This window comes from Peromyscus eremicus, chromosome X, assembly GCF_949786415.1.
Source record: "Peromyscus eremicus chromosome X, PerEre_H2_v1, whole genome shotgun sequence".
Taxonomy (NCBI): domain Eukaryota; kingdom Metazoa; phylum Chordata; class Mammalia; order Rodentia; family Cricetidae; genus Peromyscus; species Peromyscus eremicus.
The window spans coordinates 132,466,079-132,487,840 of NC_081439.1; the positions used below are offsets into that span (position 1 = coordinate 132,466,079).

Here is a 21,762-nt window from a genome sequence, read left to right on the forward strand (position 1 = left end):
GGAGGCGGCGCCTGGGAATTGGCCACCTGCCCGCCCTCCCCGCCCAAAATGGGTGGTGTCTCTTCATAGCGGACAGCACTTTGGGGATCTGAGTATGGTTGGTGCTACCTGCGCCGACGAGCAGTGGCCCATCATTGAGCAGTTATCTGGACCCAGGGACCAAGGTGAGTAGGTTTGCTCACTCATTCTCTGGCACCTTCCTCGCAGCAGGAAGCGAAACAAAGACAGTCTTTTCTCCAGGTTCTCAGGCCCTCCTAAATTATGTTTGCCAATGTGACTGCTCAGAAAACCCAAAGCAATGGACCTTCTGCACAGGATAGGCAGCGCGACTGGCGACTGGATCCTTTCAGGTCCCCACTGGATGACTATGGAGTGGCAGCTTAGAAAAACGTCTCATGGGCAGAAATTTGTTACTTTTGCTACCACATGAATGCTAGGCAAGGACTTTATTGTGGAGATAACCCCCCTCACGCTCCATCCGCCAGCTTACTGGGGGAAATACTACAGTACAATCAATAAAACTGAGTTTTAAAACAATACCAGGATGTGGTGGTGGCATATGCCTTTAATCTCAGCATTTGGAAGGCAGGTATCGCTGTGAGTTTGAGTCTATATATTAAGTTCCACACTAGTCAGGGATCACAGTAAATCCCCCCCCTCAAAAAAAAAAAAAAGCCTCTTGTGATGCCCACATAATACCAGCACTTGAGAGACGGAGGCAGGAGATTGTTGTGACTTCAAGGCCAGCCTAGGTTACATAGTGAGTTTGAGGTTAGTGTAGGCTGCATGAGACTATATTGTTTTAAATGGAGGGGGGCAATAAAAGATAATCTCTGAGGCTTCCTGGACGCCAACCTAGGCGAAAAATGTGACCCCAGGCTCAATAATAGACCTTGCGTCTAAATGATGGGACAGAATGATGGACGCGGACACTCAATGCCCTTTTCTTGCCTCTGCGTGCGCCTTCAGAAGCGTGTATAACCGGATTCACACTGAGTGGGGGAGGGAGAGGGAGAGATAATAAGTAAAAGGGTTCCGCCAGCCTAGGCCTTGAGTGGCTTCAGGTAATGGTGCTGCGCAGCTCATGTCACCTATAGAATTAAAGAACGAAAGAGACTCGTAGCTTCCGGCGGTCTCTAGCCAAGACCCTAACGGGAAGGAGGCGGGGCGAGACTGGTGTAGACCTGCCCCCGGCAGCCGTCAAGCGACCTAGGCGTGTTTTGCGACAACAGGCGGGGATCCTTTTCCGGCGGGTATGTGGACCCTGAGGCCCCCAAGGCAACCTCTCTTAGTGCGTATGGCTCCCCACAGCAACCCTGGCTCCTGGCCATAGCGGCGGCGCTTCTCTGTCTAGAGAGCGGTGCTAAGGAGGCTCTGAGCTGCTCCACTAGGTGACCTTAGTCTAGCCCCCTGCTAGTCTGACCTTAGTCTAGTCCCCTGCTAGTGTGTCTGAGATCTCCTGAGCGGTGGAGGACACGGGCTGGCCCAGGGCAGGAGGAGCTCCGGGCAGCAGGGTCGGGACCGGAGGAGATGCCCCTCCACGTGAAGTGGCCATTCCCCGCGGTGCCCCGGCTCACCTGGACCATAGCCAGCAGCGTCGTCATGGGCCTGGTGGGCACCTACAGCTGCTTCTGGACCAGTGAGTGGCCAAAGGCCAAGGCAAAGTCTGTCACAGGCTCCCAGCCTGGCCAGAGTTTGATTTTGGTTTGGGTACTGGGGTGACAGGGTCTCTTTGGCGGCAGGTGGAGATGAGCAAGAGCTTGAGCCTGACTTCTCTTCTCAGAGTACATGAACCAACTCACCGTGCACAACAAAGAAGTGTTGTATGAGCTCATTGAGAACCGAGGCCCTGCCACACCCCTTATCACCGTCTCCAACCACCAATCCTGCATGGATGACCCTCATCTATGGGGTAATGTGTCAGTGTACTTGGGTTCAGGAAGGAAAAACAGGAACAGGCCCCAGCCAAAGACAGAGTAGATTCACTTCTCACCAGGCTCTCAGGAAAACCATGGCATTATTTGTGGGATATACTGCCTAGCTGTTGGAAGTTTTGTGTTCCTCTTAGAATTCCTCCAGGGAATGTTATTTGAACAGGATATCAGAAATTTAGAAGGAATGTGGAAGTGGCTATGTCAAATCAAGGGCTTTCCTTTTTCCTAGGAATCCTGAAACTTCGCCACATCTGGAACCTGAAGTTGATGCGTTGGTGAGGAGCAATAGGCCCCTTAAAGTGGTCCACCCATTTCTGCCCAGATTTGCCTTCCTCCTCTGTTCAGGAGGTGGCATCCATCAGTCAAGGAAGGGCATGGGTGGGGCCTCATAGACCCTTCTCTCGAGCTTCATTCTGCATGACAATGATGGCAGGTGTTGTACTGGGTGGGGGGAGTTAGGGACAAGGACTAGGAAGTCTTGAAGGCAGGGATGACTGGGTCTGTTGCTGCTCTAGGACCCCTGCAGCTGCAGACATCTGCTTCACCAAGGAGCTGCACTCTCATTTCTTCAGCTTGGGCAAATGTGTGCCTGTGTGTCGAGGTGAGCTGCTCCTCTTGAGAGGCATGTCCAGTCCTCCATTGGGGGTAAGGAAGCTGGTGGTAGTGTCTTTGTCTTAGAAGGATTTATGAGAGCCATGACATAACAGTATAGGTGGCAGAGGGTAGGGAGAAGGATGGCCTCTTAGATCCTCTGCAGCTGCCTGAGGATTGTCCAGAACTCACATGAGAATTCAAGGAAGCTTTATTTGCCATCCCTTCTGTATCTACTGTTCCTCTCAAGGAGAGGAGTGTGGTACCATCACTTTATGGTGGCAGTGGGGTACATGTATAGAAGAAGGCCAGAGGGTTTGTTTCTGTGAGAACAAACAGACTGGTGGGGTGAGGAGCCTGGGATTGAATGATCACTCAGTACTTTTCACAAACCCCTAGAAGTTCTCTAGATAGGGCTCAGATTCTCAAGACAGAGTTCAGAAGTCTAAGGTCATAGACTGACCTTGGACAAATTTAGGATTCAGATCCACATTTCCCTTTCCTCTGGGGAAGCAGATTTCTTTTTAAGCAAAGAGTGAAAGAAAAAAGTCTAAAAATGGGCAAATAAGCCAAGGGGTAGAGGCACACGCCTTTAATCCCAGCACTTAGGAGGCAGAGGCAGGTGGATCTCTGTGAGTTCGAGGCCAGCCCGGTCTACAGACCGAGTTCCAGAACAGCCAGGGCTACAGAAAAAGTTTGTCTTGAAAAACAAAAAACATTCCAAAGGGGGGGGGGCATGTACTAGGTGATAGAGAAGAGAAGAGAAAGGTAGAAAATGTCTGAAGGAGGGAAAGTTGTATTTCCATCTTTCTAAGCATTCCAGCAGAGACTACATCATCTTGCTGAATGACAGTGGCATTTTCTCTTAGGTCCTGCTCTGATATGTCAGCATTCTATTAATTTACACCTGTCCCTGACTCTAAGCGCCTCTCCTCAGCAAGCTCAAAAGTCTTGTGTGTATGTGTCTGTTTTTATTCTTTTTCTTTTGTTTTCAGTTCGGGGGACAGAACATAGAGACTTCTGCATTCTAGGCGTATACTGTACCTCTGAGTTATATTCCCAGTTCTGTTCATTCTTTTTTATCTATACCTAGATTTTTTTATTTTTTATTTTTATTATTTTTTTTTTGGTTTTTCGAGACAGGGTTTCTCTGTGTAGCTTTGCGCCTTTCCTGGATCTCGCTCTGTAGACCAGGCTGGCCTTGAACTCACAAAGATCCACCTGCCTCTGCCTCCCGAGTGCTGGGATTAAAGGCATGCGCCACCACTGCCTGGCCTGTACCTAGATTTTATTTCAGTTAAAAACAGGATCTGAGATGGGCATGATGTCTCTGAGTTTGAGGCTATCCTGGTCTATAGCGCTAGTTCCAAGATAGCCAGGGCTATGAAGAGAAACTCTGTCTCAAAAGAAACAAAAACAAACAAAAAAGCTAGGTATGGTGGCCTGTGCCTGTAGTTCTGTATTTGGGAGGTGAAAATAGGTGATTTACCATGAGTTTGAGGCCAGCTTGGGCTGGAGACTGAGACCTGTCTCAAAAAAAGCCCGTGTGTGTACACAAGTGTGTGCCCACATACACACATACAAAGAAATTGAGGGCTGGAGGTGTGGCTCGATGGTACAGTTTGTGTGTAGCTGGCACAGAACCCTGAGTTCTATCCCCAGCATTGTAAAAATTATAAAACAAAAACTAGAAAATGAAACATTAATTTCAAGGACAGCAAAGATTTAATTACATGCGACTGAAACAGAGCTTGCGATACTGTTTCTGTGTTAAAACAAACAAACCATTTTTCTCTAAGCCTAAGACTTTTAGGTTGACCTTTAAGCACTGAAGTGATTTTACACAAGTAGAAATAGCATTTGCAAAAGCTAAAAAGTGTGACCTGCTGTTATCCTTTTTACTTCCCAATTTCAAGCTCAGAGGGTATATACCAGTGGCTTTTGCTAGAGGAGCAAACACCTTTAGTGACCACCCTTGCTATGTATTGCCATCCCAAGCAAGGAACCTGTGTCTCATTCTGTTCCCTGAAATCATTCCCACTTGTGGCCCCTGAGTGAGCTGCCAGATCAGGTACCTGTTGAGGTTGAGGTGAGACTCCTGAACCCCTAACCACATCTTCCAAATAGCAGGCTTACAGAGAAACGTGGAAAGGCAATCCACCCCCCACCCCACCAGACAGGGTTTCTCTGTGTAGCTTTGCGCCTTTCTTAGAACTCACTCTGTAGTCCAGGCTGGCCTCGAACTCACAGAGATCCATCTGCCTCTGCCTCCCAAGTGCTGGGATTAAAGACGTATGCCACCACCGCCCGGCAGAAAGGCAATTCTTAATGTACTGACCTGAGATAGCCCCAATATTGTTCTGTCTCTTGTGAGATATACCCCTCTGCCCCATTTTATAAGATTAGGATATTTGCCCATTCCGTTAGCCTCCTCCCTTCCCTTTCCTGGTTCTGTCCACCCTATGGTTATTCTTCCACTGTTGTGGAGAGTCTTACTATATCCAGGTGACTCAAGGTTGCTAGCCAGCAAGAGGTGTTAGGCCTCTACGTCTATAGTGTGGCTGATAGCTGGGCTACCTGGATGATCTAGGTTTGTCTTGTTGCCTTTCCTTAATCCAGTGTGATCATCTCAGAATATCTCTAAGGTTTTACTAGCCTCAGGGCAGCTTGACTCCTATTTTCAGTTTTTTTTTCAATCTTTTTGTTTGTTTTTTGAGACATGGTCTCATATAACCCAGGCTGGCCTTGAAATACTGATCGATCCTTCCAAGTTTCCCAGTCTCTTTTGTGTTTTCTGTTTACTGAACTGTTCTCCCTTGGCCCAGAAACCTCAAGGAAGGTCAAAGTAGTGGCAACCAAAGAGTAAGAGAGGCTCTGGAGCTGATCTGGAGCCAGCAATGGGTGTGTGTTGTGGAGGCAGGTTGTAGTAGGGCAGGCCATAGGGGCAGAGGAAGGTGGAGGACTTGCCATGGTTATCATTTCAGTAAGAGATACTGTCTAGCCAGATGTCTTGATGTATACCTGTAATTCCAGCACCAGGAAAGCTGAGGCAAGAGGATTGCCATAAGTTTGAGGCAAGCTTGGGTAACACAGTAATATCTGTCTCAAAAAAGAAAAGGAAGGTGCTATTTGCACATGAGAGGCACTAAGAGGTTGAGAGGACATTGTTTTGTTTTGGTACAGGATTTTACTCTGTGGCCCATCCTGACCTCAAACTCACAGCAGCTCTCCTGCCTCAGCCTCCCAAGTGCTGGGATTGTAGGCATGAGCCACCGTGCCCATCTTGAGAGGAGGACGTGGTCAAACCAAAAATGTGAAGGGTCAGGGTAGCAGGGAGGAACAGGCTCTGGAAATAGTTATTGGAGGTGTCTATGGATGATGCTATGAACTGTTGCCTCTATCCTAATGAGGATGGATCAGGAGTGGGCCTTAATGTGTGAATCTACTTCACTGAGGTTTGGAGAGCTTGATATCTTCCCCAGAGAATGAATCAAAGAGAACAGACCTTTCTCTGCAGGAGATGGTGTCTACCAGAAAGGGATGGACTTCATTTTGGAGAAGCTTAACCATGGGGACTGGGTACACATCTTTCCAGAAGGTCAGTTGGGTGCTTGGTCAGGGTCCTGCAGCATGCATGTTTTCAGGTTCCAAACCTTGTCTCTATTCTTTCACTAGGGAAAGTAAACATGAGTTCTGAGTTCCTGCGCTTCAAATGGGGTAAGTGTTGCTGGTCAAGCTGACACAGCCAAGTTCCCCATCCAAAGATGGCCCTGTGGATACCTGGCTTCATTCCCCTCTCTGGTGGGTGTATCAGGAGCAGTGGGAAGGGGACAGATGGTGAGTCAAGGACTAGTCTTTAACTGAGAGACAGTAGAAGTGACATTGGCCAGAGATTGGCACGGAAGCTTGGCTCAACTTGTGCCAGTGTTTCTGCCTCTCTCCTAAGTAGGAATTGGACGGCTGATTGCTGAGTGTCATCTAAACCCAATCATCTTGCCACTATGGCATGTTGGTGAGCCAGGGGCTGGGGGTAGGGAGGGACTTCCTTAGATGTTTTTAAGGGGATTGTGGGTTGGATGGCTGAGAGAAGTGCCTGGGGCTCTCTCTGGTACCCTTGTACACCGCTTCTCCCAATGGCTGGCTTTCTATCCACTGTGCTACAGGAATGAATGATGTCCTCCCTAATAGCCCGCCCTACTTCCCCCGATTTGGACAGGTGGGTAGGCACTGCTGATTCTTATCTGTCTATCTACTTGCCTGCTATCTGCCCTGTGTCTCCTAGCCCATACTATAAAGGATTGGTTATTTGCTCAACATAAGCATGTAGTGGGGGTCTAGGTGGGGCTTTTCTGGAAGCAAGGCCTTTAGAATAGGAATTGAAAATCAGGTGGGGGACAAGGTGGGGCAGGACAGGTCCTTGATAGGATGGATCCTAGGATTAGGCTGTCTCTTGGATATCACCAAGCCCAGCTGCCTGTTTTGAAGAGAGAGACAGTGGCTTTCAGGAGCACCAAGCCCATTGGGCAGGGCAGGGCTCTGACTCCTCACATTGTTTGAGCTGGAACTATAGGCTCCTTGTCATCCTTGATGGCCTGCCTCCTTACAGAAAATCACCGTGCTGATCGGGAAGCCCTTCAGTGCACTCCCTGTGCTTGAGCGGCTCCGGGCAGAAAACAAGTCTGCTGTGAGTTTCCACCCAAGGTCCCCTAGCTGTCCTTGGCCTTCCCAGCCCCTCAGACTCCCAGGGTACCTCAGCCATGGTCCTTAGGGAGTGCAGGCCAGCACCATCCTTGCTCTCAGGTGGAGATTCGGAAAGCCCTCACAGACTTCATTCAAGAGGAATTCCAGCGGCTGAAGATGCAGGCGGAACAGCTCCACAACCATTTCCAGCCTGGAAGATAGGTTTTGCCTGCCCAGTCTGTGCCCTGAAGTCCTTAGCCAAGGGAGCACTGGATCCTCCAGGGTTTGGGAAGTGGTGGTGCAGGACCCTGCCCAACCCTGCTTGGCTCTGTACTGCCTTTGAGATTCTTCCCTGCACAAAACTGAGGCTGGAAGATGAACTGATGCTTTTAACTCAGATTGGCTCATAATCCCTGCTGGATACTGTTTTGTTTTGTTTTGTTTTGTTTTGTTTTGTTTTGAGACAGAGTTTCTCTATGTAGCCCTGGCTCTCCTGGAACTTACTCTGTAGACCAGGTTGGCCTTGAACTCATAGTGATCCATCTGCCTGTGCCTCCCAAGTGCTAGGATTAAAGGTGTGTGCCACCATTGCTTGGCCTGGATACCCTTTTTTATCCTCAAGCATCTGGTTCCTCTGGGTCTCCTGGGCTAAAAGAAGAGCCTTGGCTGTCCCTCACACTTGGCAGAGAAGGGAGGAAGACTCTTAGGCAGGGGCTGGCCTCCTTCTCACATCTCTCAGGGGCTAGCATTGGAAGGGAGCAAAACAGGCAGTTGCGAAACTGGTAGGAGAATAGGTGTCCTGGCCATAGATGCAGAAAGAGGACCCAAATGGCCCCTTGGATGGACTACCACTTGCCTATATTTACCCAGGAACTTCTCACAATCTCCTTAGGAATGGCTGTCAGCCAGGTCATTCTTCTACCTGAGCTTCTCCTGCTGCAAGGTTTGTCCTTGGGTGGTCTCCAGACAAGAGCAAGTCTTGGCCAGGATTCAAGCCTAGCTAAACTTAACTAGATGTTTCTGCTAGATTGCAGAAAAAGGGCCCCCAAGACCTGACTGTGAACCCCCCAATGTCAGGGCCTACCCACTTCTCTAACCTTTTTGCCTTGACATTCCCTATGTCCTGAGGTCTGGGTTTTCGTGTTTTTAGAGTAATAAAATATTTGTGTTATGCCACTATACCTCTGTCTTCTGTGTAGGAATGCAGATGGGAAGTACCTTGGTGGACAAGAAAATAGGACCCTTGAGGCTGGATACAATGAGATCATTTAAGTAGATGGACATAGGGATTTCACTGTGCTCTGGCTACTTGAGACTTCCATTATTAACTTTAAGCCCCATAACAGTGTGGCAGGAGTAGAGATTCATAATGGCGGCACAACAAGACTAATAAACTAGCTTCAAAACCTCAAGTGAAGTCAGACATGGTAGTACACACCTGTGATCCCAGCACTAGGGAGGCTGAAGCAGGAATATTGCCACATGTTCAAGGTTGGCCTGGGATACTGAGTGAGAGACTAAAAAGAAAAAAATTTAAGTCAAGCATGGGAGGCAAAGGCAGGCAGATCTCTCTGAGCTACATAGTGAAATCCTGTCTCAATAGGAAAATTAGGTGTATATGGTGGTGCACTCTAATCTCAGCACTTGGGGTGGGTGTGTCTTAGGGTTTCTGTTGCTGTGAAGAGACACCATGATCACAGCAACTCTTTTTTTTTGCGGGGGGGGGGGGTTTCGAGATAGAGTTTCTCTGTGTAGCTCTTGAACTCACAGAGATCCATCTCCCTCTGCCTCCTAAGTGCTAAGATTAAAGGCATGTGCCACCACACCTGGCCACAGCAACTCTTAAAAAGGAAAACATTTAATTGGGGTGGCTTACATTTTCAGAAGTTTAGTCCATTATCATCATGGTGGCATACAGGCAGACTTGGTGCTGGAGAAAAAGCTTAGAGTTTTACATCTTGATGTGCAGGCAGCAGGAGTCTGTGTCCACACTGTGCATAGCTTGAACATAGAAGACCTCAAAGGCCACCCGCACAGTGACACACCAAACTACCACAAGTTGAGTCTCTGAATTTGAGGCCAGCCTGGTCTACATAGAGCGTTCCAGGCTAGCCAGGGCTACACAATGAGACCCTGTCTTGGGAAAGTGGAGGGGGGAGACAATTAAAAATTTAAAACATTTTTCAGAAGGGGAAAACATCACTTTGCGGGGATAGAATACATGTAAAAACCAACCATACAACTTAGGTCCAAGGGTAACATTGCCTTTTCATGTATTTATTTTGTATACATTTGAGAAATGCTAGCTACATTTCTTAAGGAGTTTTGAACTTATACCGATGTTACAATTCCATTTGTTCAAACACACACCCCTGGTGGAATGGTGATGCAATCCTATAATCCCAGCAATTGTAAAGTGAAGTTCAAGGTCTTTAGCTATATAGTGAGTTCAGGGCCAGCCTGGGCTATAGGAGACCTTTTATCAAAAAGAAAAAGTAGAGTCAGCAAGATGTCTGAGCAAGTAAAGGTACTCATTGCCAAGCCTGTTAACCTGAGTGAGATGCCCAGAACCTACATGATGGAAGGAGAGAAGGAACTGCTGAAAGTTGTCTCTCATCTGACCAACACATACATGCCATGACACTCACATGCCCATATATGTGTGTACACACACAGAGATGCACACAGGTAGGGAGTGCTGAAGAAATGGTTCAGCAGTTAAGAGTGCTTATTGATTTTGTGGAGGACCCAGGTTCTATACCTAGCATCCATGTCAGGGGACTCAACCACCTATAATTCCAGCTCCAGGGGACCCAGTGCCCTCTCTGGCCTCCATGGGCACCTACACACAAACATACACATAAATAATAAAAATAAATCTTAAAAAATAACTTAAAATACTGCCTCCTGTGTGCTAGGCAAGCAGTCTACTACTGAGCTACACCATGTGCTTTAAATACAGGCTATTTTTTTGAGTATGATCTTATAGTCACAACAAAATTAGTATATTGAACTTCTACCTACCCCATATACCCTGCACATATAGTCTACCCTACCACCAGAATTTTGCACTAGGGCACATCTGTCACATGGATGAACTCACATGACATATCTCCCTGAGTCCATAGTTTATTTACATAGGTACAGTCTATCATGTGCCCACCATTATTTGTAGCTTTACTACCATAAATACTATACTCTTTTTGTTTTGTTTTGTTTTTCGAGACAGGGTTTCTCTGTGTAGTTTTGGTGCCTGTCCTGGATCTCGCTCTGTAGACCAGGCTGGCCTCAAACTCACAGAGATCCACCTGGCTCTGCCTCCTGAGTGCTGGGATTAAAGGCGTGTGCCACACCTGGCAATACTATACTCCTCTTACTCATCTCCCCTCCCAACAAACCCCTGGCTACTGCTAGCCTTTTACTGTTCCACAGCTTTGCTTTAGGTAGAATGCAGCAAATTTGGAATCATAGTTGGCAGTTTTATCAGATTGCTTGTTTTTCACTTAGTAATAAGCATTTAAGTTTGCCCTATGTCTTTTTCATGACATTATAGCTGCTTTCCTCTTAGCACTGAATTATATTCCCTTGTATGAATGTGCCAGTTTATTTAGCCATTCACCTACTGAAAGACATTTTGGATACTTCCAAACTTTAGTAATTACGATTTAAAATGCTCTAAACATCTTTGTGCAATTTTTTTCACGAATATACACTTTTAACTTATTTGGGTAAGTACCAAGGGATATACTTGCTGGTTTATATGGCAAGAATATGTTTAATTTTTGTTAGAAGCCAACATCTAGTCTTCTAAAGTAGCTATATTGTTTGTATTCCTACCAGCAATTAATGGGTTTCTGAGCTTTCTGCTGCTGTGACAAAATACTTGAGAGAAGTCAGCTTAAAGGAGGAACTATATTGGCTTCTGCTTTCAGTGTTTCAATCATGGTCACTTGATCCCATCACTGTAGGCTTGTGAGAGCATCATGATGGGGGTGGACACAATGGAACAGAGCTGTGCACCCTTTGGCAGTGGGAAGCAAAGAGTAGAAGAGAGATGGGACAGAGGTAAGATAAGACCAAGTTTGTCATGGTGGTGCATACCTATAATTTTAGCCCTTAGGAGGATGGCTTAAGTTCAAGGCTAGCCTGAGCCACAAAACAAGAAACTGTTTCGAACTAATAGTAACCCAGGCATGATGATAAATACCAGTAATGCCTGAATTTTGGAGATAGAGACAGGAAGAGTAGGAATTCAGGTCATCCTTGGCTATATAGCAAATTCAGAGCCTTTTTGGGCTACCTGAGACCTGTCTTTAAAAATTAATATAGCCTTCAGCCAAGCACAAGCCTTTAATTGCAGAACTCTGGAAACAGGCAGGATCAGAAGAATTCAAAGTCATCCTCAACTGGATGTCCAGTTCCAGACCAATCAGGGCTATCTAGCAAGCCCTTATCTTAAAACAACAATGGCAACCAAGGACTGTGGCTGGTATAGTGTGTGCCTAGCATGTAAGAAGTCCTAGGGTTGATCCCTAGCATGACAAAAAAAGACCTTAAAAAGAAAGGAGGGGGTGTGGGAGAGATGGCTCAACAGAACACTGACTGCTCTTCCAGAGGACCCAGGTTTGTTTCTCATCACCCATGTGGTAACACACAACCATGTGTAACTCCAGTTACAGAAGATCCAAAGCTCTCTTGCCTCTACTGGTACCAGACATACATGTGGTACACATACATACATGCAGACAAACACAGAAAATTTAAAAAATAAGCCAGGCAGTGGTGGTGCACGTCTTTAATCCCAGCACTTGGGAGGCAGAGCCAAGAAGATCTCTGTGAGTTCAAGGCCAGCCTGGTCTACAGAGCGAGATCCAGGAAAGGCGCAAAGCTACACAGAGAAACCCTGTCTCGAAAAAACAAAAAAAAATTAAAAAATAAATCTTAGAAGGGGTTGGAGATGTGGCTCAATGATAGAGCACTTACTTAGAATGTGTGAGGCCCTGAGTGCCTGGGTTTAATTCCAGCCCTTAAAAAAAAAATCAAGAAATTGCTGGGCAGTGGTGGCACACACCTTTAATCCCAGCACTCTGGAAGCAGAACTCTGTGAGTTCGAGGCCAGCCTGGTCTACTGAGTGAGATCCAGCACAGGCACCAAAACTACACAGAGAAACCCTGTCTCGAAAAACTAAAAAAAAAAAAAAAAAAAAAAAAAAATCAAGAAATGAAAGAAAAATGTTGAATAAAGAGAGGAATTCCCCTAACCCAGGATTGTGTCTGTTCTGTGTATACGCTGGTACAAGTGTGTCTGAACTCACTGTGTATCCCAGGATGACCTTGAACTCCTGATCCTCCTGCCTTTACCTTCCGAATGCTGGTATTACATAGCTGTGTCACCATGCCTGGAAAGGTTCTAACTTTTTATTTGTATTTTATCTATCTATCTATCTATCTATCTATCTATCTATCTATCTATCTATCTATTTATTTATATATATATATATATATTTTCCCTTCGGAGACAGGGTTTCTCTGTGTAGCACTAGCTGTCCTGGAACTCACTTTGTAGACCAAGCTAGCCTTGAAATCTCAGAGAGCTGCCTGCCTCTGCCTCCTGAGTGCTGGGATTAAAAGCATCCACTACCACCGCCCAGCAAATTTCCCTCTTTTTATAATCAATTATCATACTGTGGCCCATCCTTCCATATTGTGATTTTAGCAGTCAATATGGGTTTATTATATTGATTACATGTGCAAAGACCCTGTTTCCAAATTAAGATGCACTTACAATCTCTTGGGGGTTACGATCCACAGGTTGAGAAACACTGTCCTAGATTAATCACATATGTTTGGAGAGTTCAAGATTTGGTTGTACTCTTCATTTCTTTTTCTTTTTTCTTTCTTTCTTTTTTTTGTAGTAATGTGGGAATGAATTTCTTATATGTAAAGATAATCAACAGACCAAGAAATAAAAATGGCACAGAAATGTAGGCATGTTTGGTGGTTCACAGTTGTAATCCTAGCACTTGAAATGTTGAGGTTTGCATAGTGAATTTTGTTCATGCCTGTTTAAAAAAAAAAAAAAAACCCACAAAACCAGAAAAGTCAATTTGTTTGTGCCGGTGACTTCCATTTTCTCACTCTAGCTGTCAGTCCTTCCTCTAAGGCAAATCACAAAGAAGGATACTCCTCCCACGTGGCGTCTCCCCTAACTTAACAGTGGGATCACCCTTGCCAAAGTTATCAAGTGTTGCTAAGTAAAAAGAAACAGTGTTCTGATCTCATCGTATTACCTGCCTTTTAGTGGGAAATGACATTGACATTGTTACTTAATGGTGTCCTTCAGACTCGGTTACCACCGTCTGGGTTTTCCCCTCCTTTCTGAAGCTGCATCTGTTCTCATTTCTAGATCCTCCTCCAACCTGCCCATTTTAAGTGCTGGCTGTTGTTCCCTTGATGGTATGGTGAACCCTTTCCTTATTTTACAGTATTGCAGTTTTTCATCTGTACCAGACAGAGGGTCTATCTTTAGAAAAAGATCCAGTCTCGCAATTTTAAGACGAAAATAGAAAAAAGCAAATATTAGAGAATGGAACTCTATCGAACTACCCCACCCAGCTGAGCCAGGTAGCAGCCGGTAGCGCTCGGTCCCGCCTCCTTTCTCACAAGGAGCGTGCGCGACTGGAGACACGTACAGCCAACCAATGAGAACGAGTGATCATGAGTGCCACGATCTTGGCCCAATCACAGGAGAGTATGAGAGAAGGCCCCCCCTCCCAGATCGATGGGGGCGGGGCTCGGGCGGAGGTGACGGTCATCTGATCTGCAGCGGCCTGGGAGGCCCAGGCACTGAAGGCTGAGGCTATGATGGCGGCAACATTGGTATCCCGGATGCGGATGGGGACACGGCGGGCCCCGGTCCCGTGGCTGCCTCTGTCGTTGGTGGCGGTGGCGGCGGCAGTGGCCGCGGAGCAGCAGGTGCCACTGGTACTATGGTCGAGTGACCGGTGAGCTGGTCGGGCCAGGTCGGGTCGGACTGGGCCGGGCCGAGTTGAATCGGGCCAGGTGGGGTTTGTGAGGGACTTGCTGTGCGCCGCGGTGGATGAGTCGCCCTCGCTGAACTCCAGGACTGTCCTTGGCCAGGGGCTTCGAGGCCCAGATGGAGACAGTCTCTTACTCAGGGACTTGCTCCATGACGGCCAGTGTTCAGCTCTCAGGGCCCCACGTGAAGCCGGGCGCCCATGGGCTTAGGATCTCAAGCCATGCAATCACATCTGGCAGTTTCTTTTCTGTCCACTTTTAGGGACCTGTGGTCTCCTGTGGCCGATACACATGAGGGCCATATAACCAGCGATATGCAGCTTTCTACCTACTTAGACCCTGCCCTGGAACTGGGCCCACGCAATGTACTGCTGTTCCTGCAGGACAAGGTGAGCCTGACCCAGTCTGCTATGTCTTTGTCATCGGGAAGCAGACCCTACCCTACCCCCAATTCCCCAGGTGAAGCTGTAGTGACCTTGTCCCACCTGTAGGCAGGTGTGGTTAGATTTTTGTTAAGACCTGTTGGAGATGCTTCAGTGGAAACAAGAGACTCATGGAAATGGCAGGGACTTGATTTAAGGAAGCAAGGGGTCAAACATCAGATACCAACCTAGTATTAAGCATTATTTTCTGGTGTCCTGGAGCATGGTGGGAATTATCACTCAGTTTCACAGATGGAAAATTCACTTTGAGGAAAGATCAGTGACTTGCCCAATAGCTAATAGTTGGCAGAATTGTAATCATTAACTGTCACAACTGTAATAGGAGTAACTGGAAAATGACCCCTTATTTTGCCTGTTATATGTACTGTGCTCTACTGATAACATTTTCTTGGTTTAACCACTAAGGAAAATAATGTTGAAGAGGTAAAATGAGTTGTTGAAGCTCCAGATTTGGAGACAGCACAACACACTGCTTCCAGCTTGGAGGTATCAGACTTTCCCCCCAGTTTTGTGCTGACTCAGCATTCTATTTCCCCTTTTTCCCCAGGTGTGTCCACCCAGAGCAGGAGTATGGGCTATGAGAAGGTTCTAGTGCAGCATAAGATTATTGTTCAGGGGCTGGAGAGATGGCTCAGAGGTTAAGAGCACTGGCTGCTCTTCCAAAGGTCCTGAGTTCAATTCCCAGCAACCACATGGTGACTCACAACCGTCTATAATGATATCTGGTGCCCTCTTCTGGCCTGCAGTCATATATGCAGGCAGAACACTGAATACGTAATAGATAAATGTTTAAAAAAAAAAGATTATTGTTCAGGAGGATGTCAAGTCTCTGTTTGTCCCTTCCTCTTTAGTGGCCTGCCTGGCTCATTCTGTTTGTGGCCTCCCTCTGTTGCTGTGTCTGCTGGTGGTGGTGATTATGTTGGTCAATAGTCCTTTTGAAAGGTGGTAAATAACAGGTCAGACTGGAACTCAGTCCTACCACTTGTTTCAGCCTTGGGACACGTAGAATAATCTTTGTAAACCACAGTTGCTATAAGTGTAAAATGAAGATATCCACCTATTCCAGGGGACTGAGAGAAGTAATCTACATAAATCCTTTAGCCACAGTCTCCCAATCTTAGAGTATTTCCTTCTTTTGCCAATGATAGAATGCTTAGTATGTGTTAGGAAGTAGACATTCTTGTGAATGAATGTCTTGCAAGTAGTTAAGAGCTAAATTGGAGCCTGTCGGTGGTGGCGCATGCCTTTAATCCCATCACTTGGGAGGCAGAGGCAGGTGGATCTCAGTGAGTTTGAGACCAGCCTGGTCTACAGAACAAGTTCCAGGACAGCTAGGACTGTTACACAGAGAAACCCTGTCTCGGAAAAAAAAAAAAAAGAGCTAAGTTGGTACATGATATGATGTCAGTTCTTTATTCTAGATAAAGAAGCAGGCTAAGGCAACACAATAACAGTATGATCAGGCAGGGTCTCAGGAGGTAACATCTTGTTGGCAGCAGCGAGTACATTACTAGCAGGAGAACATGAGGTGTAAAGGCCCTGGGCAAGGGAGTGCTCTTAGTAAGTTCAAGGGAGTGCTTGTGTGACTGAAGCCTGGTGAGTGATTGAAAGGGTAGGAGATGATCTGCTAGGTTACCTAGAGATGGAGCCACAAAGGGAAAGGTTGGTGGCAGTTTTGAGTATAACAAAGCCTTGCATATATAGTACAGAGTATATGAGAGTATAGCAGGAGAAGAGGCTAGGAAAGAAGGCTGGGCTTGTGTATACTAAACACAGTGAGTTTAGGGAAGCTGGTTAAGATTCCCTCTGGGCCTAACTGGGAAAAGCCAGAGGAAGCTAGCTGGGGGTTGAAGAGAGGAGGGCTGAGATACTTGTAGATTGTAGAGGGAAGCGAATGAGATTGGAGTTACTGGGATCCTGGGAGCTCAGAAGTCCCAGCTTCCTCCATTGTGTTCCAATGTCTTCCTCTCTCCTAATTCCCACCAAAAATGGTGGGGCACTGCTTCCCTTGAAAAGGATCCTGTCTAGACTAGATGTAGAGGTTCTCCTTTGCTCTGACTTCTACTTCCCTCTTAGGAGGCATGCAATAAACATTCTTTGCTGTCTTCTTCCTCTTTTCCAGCTTCCCTCTTCCCTCCCCAGTTCTTGCTGGCTGACTCTTGCTTTGTAGGTTATCATAAGCCAGCTGTCCATAGATCTTCCAACCCTATGACCACCTTCAATGTCTTGTCACCTTGCCCTCAGAGTGCTGGGGAGGAAAGAGTGAGCCTTCCACTTGCCCCCACCACAAGTGCTGGTGGTTCACTCTCCTCCCCCATCTGACTTGTAATGTTTTTTTTAGCCCTGAGAATCCCCACCCCTACACACCCATCCTCCTTAGTCTTTGTTCCTTAATTACCCTCCTGGGACATCTTTTTTGCTTCCCTTTTAGCTAAGCATTGAGGATTTCACAGCATACGGTGGTGTGTTTGGAAATAAGCAGGACAGTGCCTTTTCTAACCTGGAGGTAAGGGTCTGCTCACAACCCCAGCTAAGAGGACAGACAATACATTCTGTGTTCTCTCTCCCAGAGACAGGACCAGAGGCTTTGAGGGTAGAGGGCCTGGGATGTGAATGTCAGTTGTGGGACATTTACTTTCTGACCCATGTGATATTCCTGTGGGGTATAGCTTTCCAGGCAAGATTTTTAGGGGTTATTAGGCACATTGTTCCCTGGCTTACTTTGCCTTCCACCTCTCCCCTACCATCAGAATGCCCTGGATTTGGCCCCCTCCTCACTGGTGCTTCCTGCCGTGGACTGGTATGCAATCAGCACTCTGACCACCTACCTGCAGGAGAAGCTTGGGGCTAGTCCCCTGCATGTGGATCTAGCTACCCTAAAGGAGCTGAAGCTCAATGCCAGTCTCCCTGCCCTGCTGCTCATCCGCCTGCCCTATACAGCCAGGTACAGCCTGGGTGGCACAGCCTCCAGCCTTGCAGTTTGAGAGATGGGTAAGGTCCTGGGCTCTGAGCTTTGGTGGCAGAGTTGAGCCAAAGATGACAATATTCCCCTGTTCACTGCCTTGAGACTCTTCCAGAAAGTTCTTTGTATGCCCAGAAGAGACAGGAAGGACTTCCTGACAGGCTGTGACTTACAAGTGTCCATCAATGAGTTATGCCTATTGGGCCTCCAGAAATGAGGCAAACATGGCCTAGAAAACCTCTTCACTCACTGAGGCCCTCTTTATAGAACTGTGGACAGGGACTGTACCTGCAAAATGGGGAAAGGGAAATGGGATTCTAGGCAGGGGTACTGAAGCAAATAGAAGTACAGGGGCTAGCTGCAGCTGAGCTGGGCCTCTGCATGACTGTCTGGGCAGCAGCTGAAGTGCACAGGCTTGGTGAGTGGGGCTAGTAGGGAAAGAGATGCTGGAAGGACTGAGAGAAAGGTAGTGAGCATCAGAGAACTGCTCCAGACAAGCTTTTTGGACTTGAGGAAAGAGCAACCTGAGGGTCTCTCACTTTCTTATCCATAGCTCCGGTCTGATGGCGCCCAGGGAGGTCCTCACAGGCAACGGTGAGTGTGGTCCCAGAGAACTTATCTCCTCATCTTGCCTTTGAGCCAGGAAAATAGAACTGGTTTCTCAATACAAGGGTGGCCCCTGTTTCTCAGAGTAGCTGACAGCCGAGCAGGGACATAGTGGCTGGTTGCCTGGTCATATTCTTCTGTAGCCAGCTTCGCCTGACAGAGGTGCCTTAGACCCCTGTGGAAGAGCTCCGGAATCTAGTTTCTGCACAGGTCTGATGAATCTATGGATTTACTAGACCAGTAGCATTATGCAAGGCGATTAGGAGGACTTGTCTTTGTAGTAAAGGACAGTCTATCTGCATGGAAAAGGAGTTGGATTGATATGGAGTTCTTTGTATCCACTATTTATTTTGTTTCACTTAGGTTGGGCTTGGCATTAGAGGCCTGCCAGAGAGACTGGCAGGGGGTAGGAGGAGAAATAGCTGTTTTTAGGGGTCCTCAGTGGAAACTAACAGCACTGATTTTCTCAAGGTCTAGGTCTCTAAAGCAGACAGTGGGGAGTATTTATTTAAGCAGGCTACCTGGTGACTTGGCTCTCTGCTCTTGTGTCACTCTTCAGATGAAGTCATTGGACAGGTTCTGAGCACACTCAAGTCTGAAGATGTCCCTTACACCGCGGCTCTTACTGCAGTCCGTCCTAGAGTATGTACTCTTCTAGCAGGGGCCCTGGGGTTGTGAGGTCATTGGTGGGTGTGCCTGGAGATAGAAGGGTATGTCATAGGCAGGGCCTCCCAGGAGTCCTCAGCTTGGGGGATTAGTGGGCAAAGGATTGCTTCCTTTATCCACAGGGCCTTTTTTTTTCCATCTTGCTTGTGAGCCACTTGTGTTCATGTACACTTGCTGCAAGTGACCATAAGTTTAGGGAGAGGGAATATCAGGGCTAGGGACTTTCAGATTGTGTACAGGGTACCCAGTGAGGAGGGAGACCACTACAGTGGATTAGGCTTTGTTTTTAGGACTGTTGAGAGAAGGCTTGTTGATATTTCTGCAGGTGGCCCGTGATGTACCCATGGTGGCTGGGGGTCTAGGTCGCCAGCTGCTTCAGACTCAGGTGGCATCACCTGCAATCCATCCTCCTGTGAGTTACAATGACACTGCCCCAAGGATCCTGTTCTGGGCACAAAACTTCTCTGTGGCATACAGAGACGAGTGGAAAGACTTGACTTCCCTCACCTTTGGTGTGGAGAATCTTAACTTGACTGGCTCCTTCTGGAACGACTCCTTTGCCATGTAAGGGTACTAGGCAGGGAAAGAAGGAATGTGTTATCACACATGACCTTGTTGCCTCTGTGAGCCCAGTACAGGGCAAGGATATAAGATTAGGTGTATATGTATTGGGGGTGAAAAAGGTCTTTGTATGGTATGTTCACCAAGGAGTTGGAGATAGTATCACAGGGTGATGTTGCTGGGAGGTTACTAGAGAGGGAGCCTCTCACAAGTTTTGCCTTCCCATGTTTTTTAGGCCTTGGTTGTTAGGCTCTGGGTTAGTACCATCACACAGTCCCTTGGGACCCTGGCCCTTCTTTGAGCTCAACCCTTGGGACTGCATGTGGGCAAATAGCAGATCAACTGCCAAAACCAGTTCTAGGCCTACCCCTGAAACCTCGGCAGGCAGCTGAATGACCTTAAGAAGGGGCTGAAAGAGGTCCAGGGGAGTCAGGAGAACCAGAGGAAGGAATCCTAAGCTGGAGGTGTGGGACCTAGGTGCTGACCCCCCAACTGCTCCTGATTTGGTTATGACTGGAGCCTTAGTTTTCCCACCTGCTAAATGAGGACACTGTATTGGCAGGTGACTGTAAAGCTGGACCTAGGGCAGCTTAGGTTGGAGCCAACCTGAGGAGGACCTTGTTCAAGGTCCTTCTAGAGCCTGATAGCACCCCTCTTCTTTGTCTCACAGGCTTTCACTGACCTATGAACCACTCTTTGGTGCAACAGTGACATTCAAGTAAGTTCTGGTGACTGAAGTGTGGCTGGGCTGGTATGTCTCAATTCTGTTCATCTGACATCTCTGCTACCCTCACCTCCCAGGTTCATTCTGGCTAGTCGCTTTTACCCAGTGTCTGCCCGATACTGGTTTACCATGGAACGACTTGAAATCCACAGCAATGGCTCTGTTGCCCATTTCAATGTTTCCCAAGTCACGGGACCCAGCATCTACTCTTTCCACTGTGAGTATGTCAGCAGTCTGAGCAAGAAAGGCAATCTCCTTGTGACCAACGTGCCCTCACTCTGGCAGATGACTCTTCATGACTTCCAGGTATTGAAAGGGGGATGGGCCCCAAGCTGGTTGCAGTAGGGGGAGGGAAGAAGAGCCCTGAGAATCTCAGTATGGCTTGGGCATGTAGCTGAGAGTTCCATCCTTGTGCTGTCTCTGAAGGTATAGACTGTTCACTGATTCCAGAACCCCAGCCCTTGCTGTCTGTAGAAACTTGTAGTCCCTTCTGATCAATGTCTATGTGTCTCCTAGATCCAGGCCTTCAATGTGACAGGTGAGCAGTTCTCCTATGCTAGCGACTGTGCTGGCTTCTTCTCCCCAGGCATCTGGATGGGGCTGCTCACCACCCTCTTCATGCTTTTCATCTTCACCTATGGCCTGCACATGATACTCAGCCTCAAGACCATGGATCGCTTTGATGACCACAAGGGCCCCACCATCACTTTGACACAGATTGTGTGACATGTGCCAGAGAGGGATTGAGGAAATGTTGGTGTCTAGGTTGTCATGTTTCCATCTTGTGGCACAGTGGATGGAAGGGTTTGTCCTCTTCCTATTATAGCATGAACCCTACACTACCCTCAACCTTTTGCTTCCTCTTCAACCTGCTTAGGGACTTCCCTGGGGCTATCCCCCATCTCTACCAACAAAGTGTATATATTCTTCATAGATATTAGACAAATCTTCCAGGCTCCATCATCATAAGGGGAAGGGACATTAATTCTAGTGTTTCCTTTTCCCCCTTCCCCCTTATTTATTCTTGCCCCTCTGCTACTATCCCTTGCTGTTTATAGTGCTTTTATGTAGTTAATGCTTACTCCCCAAGCTTTATGGAGCTTCCAGAAACAGCAGTGAACTCGAGGTTCCTTGAGTTTCAGAGGTGTGGAAAGACTACTTAACTGTCTGTCCAGCTTGACTGTTGTGTTTTTTGGGTGATGTGTTAAGAATGAGCGGTATGTTGGGGTTTATTTCTGTAGCCTGAGAAGGAAGAGACCTCCACGAGGACTGGTGAGCAGAGTGTGCTTACTGGGTTTCTGGCTTGTTCCCACTAGGATTGCCTGTCAAGAGGCGGGGGTAGGGGTGCTCTGTTTTTTCCTTCCTAATAAAATAAAGACGTATTGCCATGTGTTGGGCTTCGGCTTCATGTCACTCATTTCTGCACTTGACAGTAGATTTGTTCTTGACTGAGGGGAAGAAGTTCCCGGGTCTAGTCCTGTCAGGAGGGAGGTGAGGGGGGAAGCAAGCTGGTACTCTAAGAGTTAGGGTAGAGGCCTGTTATTTCTCCTGGCCTTG

General features: G+C 47.3%; 2 protein-coding genes across 6 annotated transcripts; both read left to right on the forward strand.

Annotated features, from left to right (window-relative positions):
- Nucleotides 1-63: 63 nt before the first annotated feature.
- Tafazzin (tafazzin, phospholipid-lysophospholipid transacylase) lies at nucleotides 64-8,381 on the forward strand. 5 transcript variants are annotated; one of them, XM_059251002.1, is made up of 10 exons: nucleotides 64-164; nucleotides 1,784-1,912; nucleotides 2,164-2,209; nucleotides 2,450-2,535; nucleotides 6,043-6,123; nucleotides 6,201-6,242; nucleotides 6,472-6,537; nucleotides 6,689-6,741; nucleotides 7,132-7,209; nucleotides 7,326-8,381. In XM_059251002.1, exons 1-10 carry the CDS (start codon nucleotides 95-97, stop codon nucleotides 7,425-7,427), a joined length of 753 nt encoding a protein of 250 aa, XP_059106985.1. In that variant the 5' UTR covers nucleotides 64-94; the 3' UTR covers nucleotides 7,428-8,381. The 5 variants fall into 5 exon arrangements, with proteins under 5 accessions (XP_059106985.1, XP_059106986.1, XP_059106983.1 ...); XM_059251003.1 differs by having other exon boundaries at nucleotides 75-164; nucleotides 1,743-1,912; XM_059251000.1 differs by lacking the exon at nucleotides 64-164 and adding an exon at nucleotides 1,068-1,639.
- Nucleotides 8,382-14,005: 5,624 nt separating this feature from the next.
- Nucleotides 14,006-21,597, forward strand: Atp6ap1 (ATPase H+ transporting accessory protein 1). The gene is made up of 10 exons (XM_059250976.1): nucleotides 14,006-14,209; nucleotides 14,506-14,632; nucleotides 17,118-17,192; nucleotides 17,437-17,630; nucleotides 18,202-18,242; nucleotides 18,814-18,896; nucleotides 19,246-19,484; nucleotides 20,152-20,199; nucleotides 20,283-20,511; nucleotides 20,722-21,597. Exons 1-10 carry the CDS (start codon nucleotides 14,067-14,069, stop codon nucleotides 20,929-20,931), a joined length of 1,389 nt encoding a protein of 462 aa, XP_059106959.1. The 5' UTR covers nucleotides 14,006-14,066; the 3' UTR covers nucleotides 20,932-21,597.
- The last annotated feature ends 165 nt before the right edge of the window (nucleotides 21,598-21,762 follow it).

What these genes read in the sequence shown, in the direction of transcription:
- Tafazzin (XM_059251000.1), top strand. Translation starts at nt 1,531, where the DNA reads ATGCCCCTCCACGTGAAGTGGCCATTCCCCGCGGTGCCCCGGCTCACC. An exon ending in CTACAGCTGCTTCTGGACCA is followed by an intron (nt 1,640 to 1,783) that starts GTGAGTGGCCAA and finishes TTCTCTTCTCAG; the next exon opens with AGTACATGAACCAACTCACC. An exon ending in GGGCAGAAAACAAGTCTGCT is followed by an intron (nt 7,210 to 7,325) that starts GTGAGTTTCCAC and finishes CCTTGCTCTCAG; the next exon opens with GTGGAGATTCGGAAAGCCCT.
- Atp6ap1 (XM_059250976.1), top strand. Translation starts at nt 14,067, where the DNA reads ATGATGGCGGCAACATTGGTATCCCGGATGCGGATGGGGACACGGCGG. An exon ending in TTACTGCAGTCCGTCCTAGA is followed by an intron (nt 18,897 to 19,245) that starts GTATGTACTCTT and finishes ATATTTCTGCAG; the next exon opens with GTGGCCCGTGATGTACCCAT. An exon ending in GGTGCAACAGTGACATTCAA is followed by an intron (nt 20,200 to 20,282) that starts GTAAGTTCTGGT and finishes CTCACCTCCCAG; the next exon opens with GTTCATTCTGGCTAGTCGCT.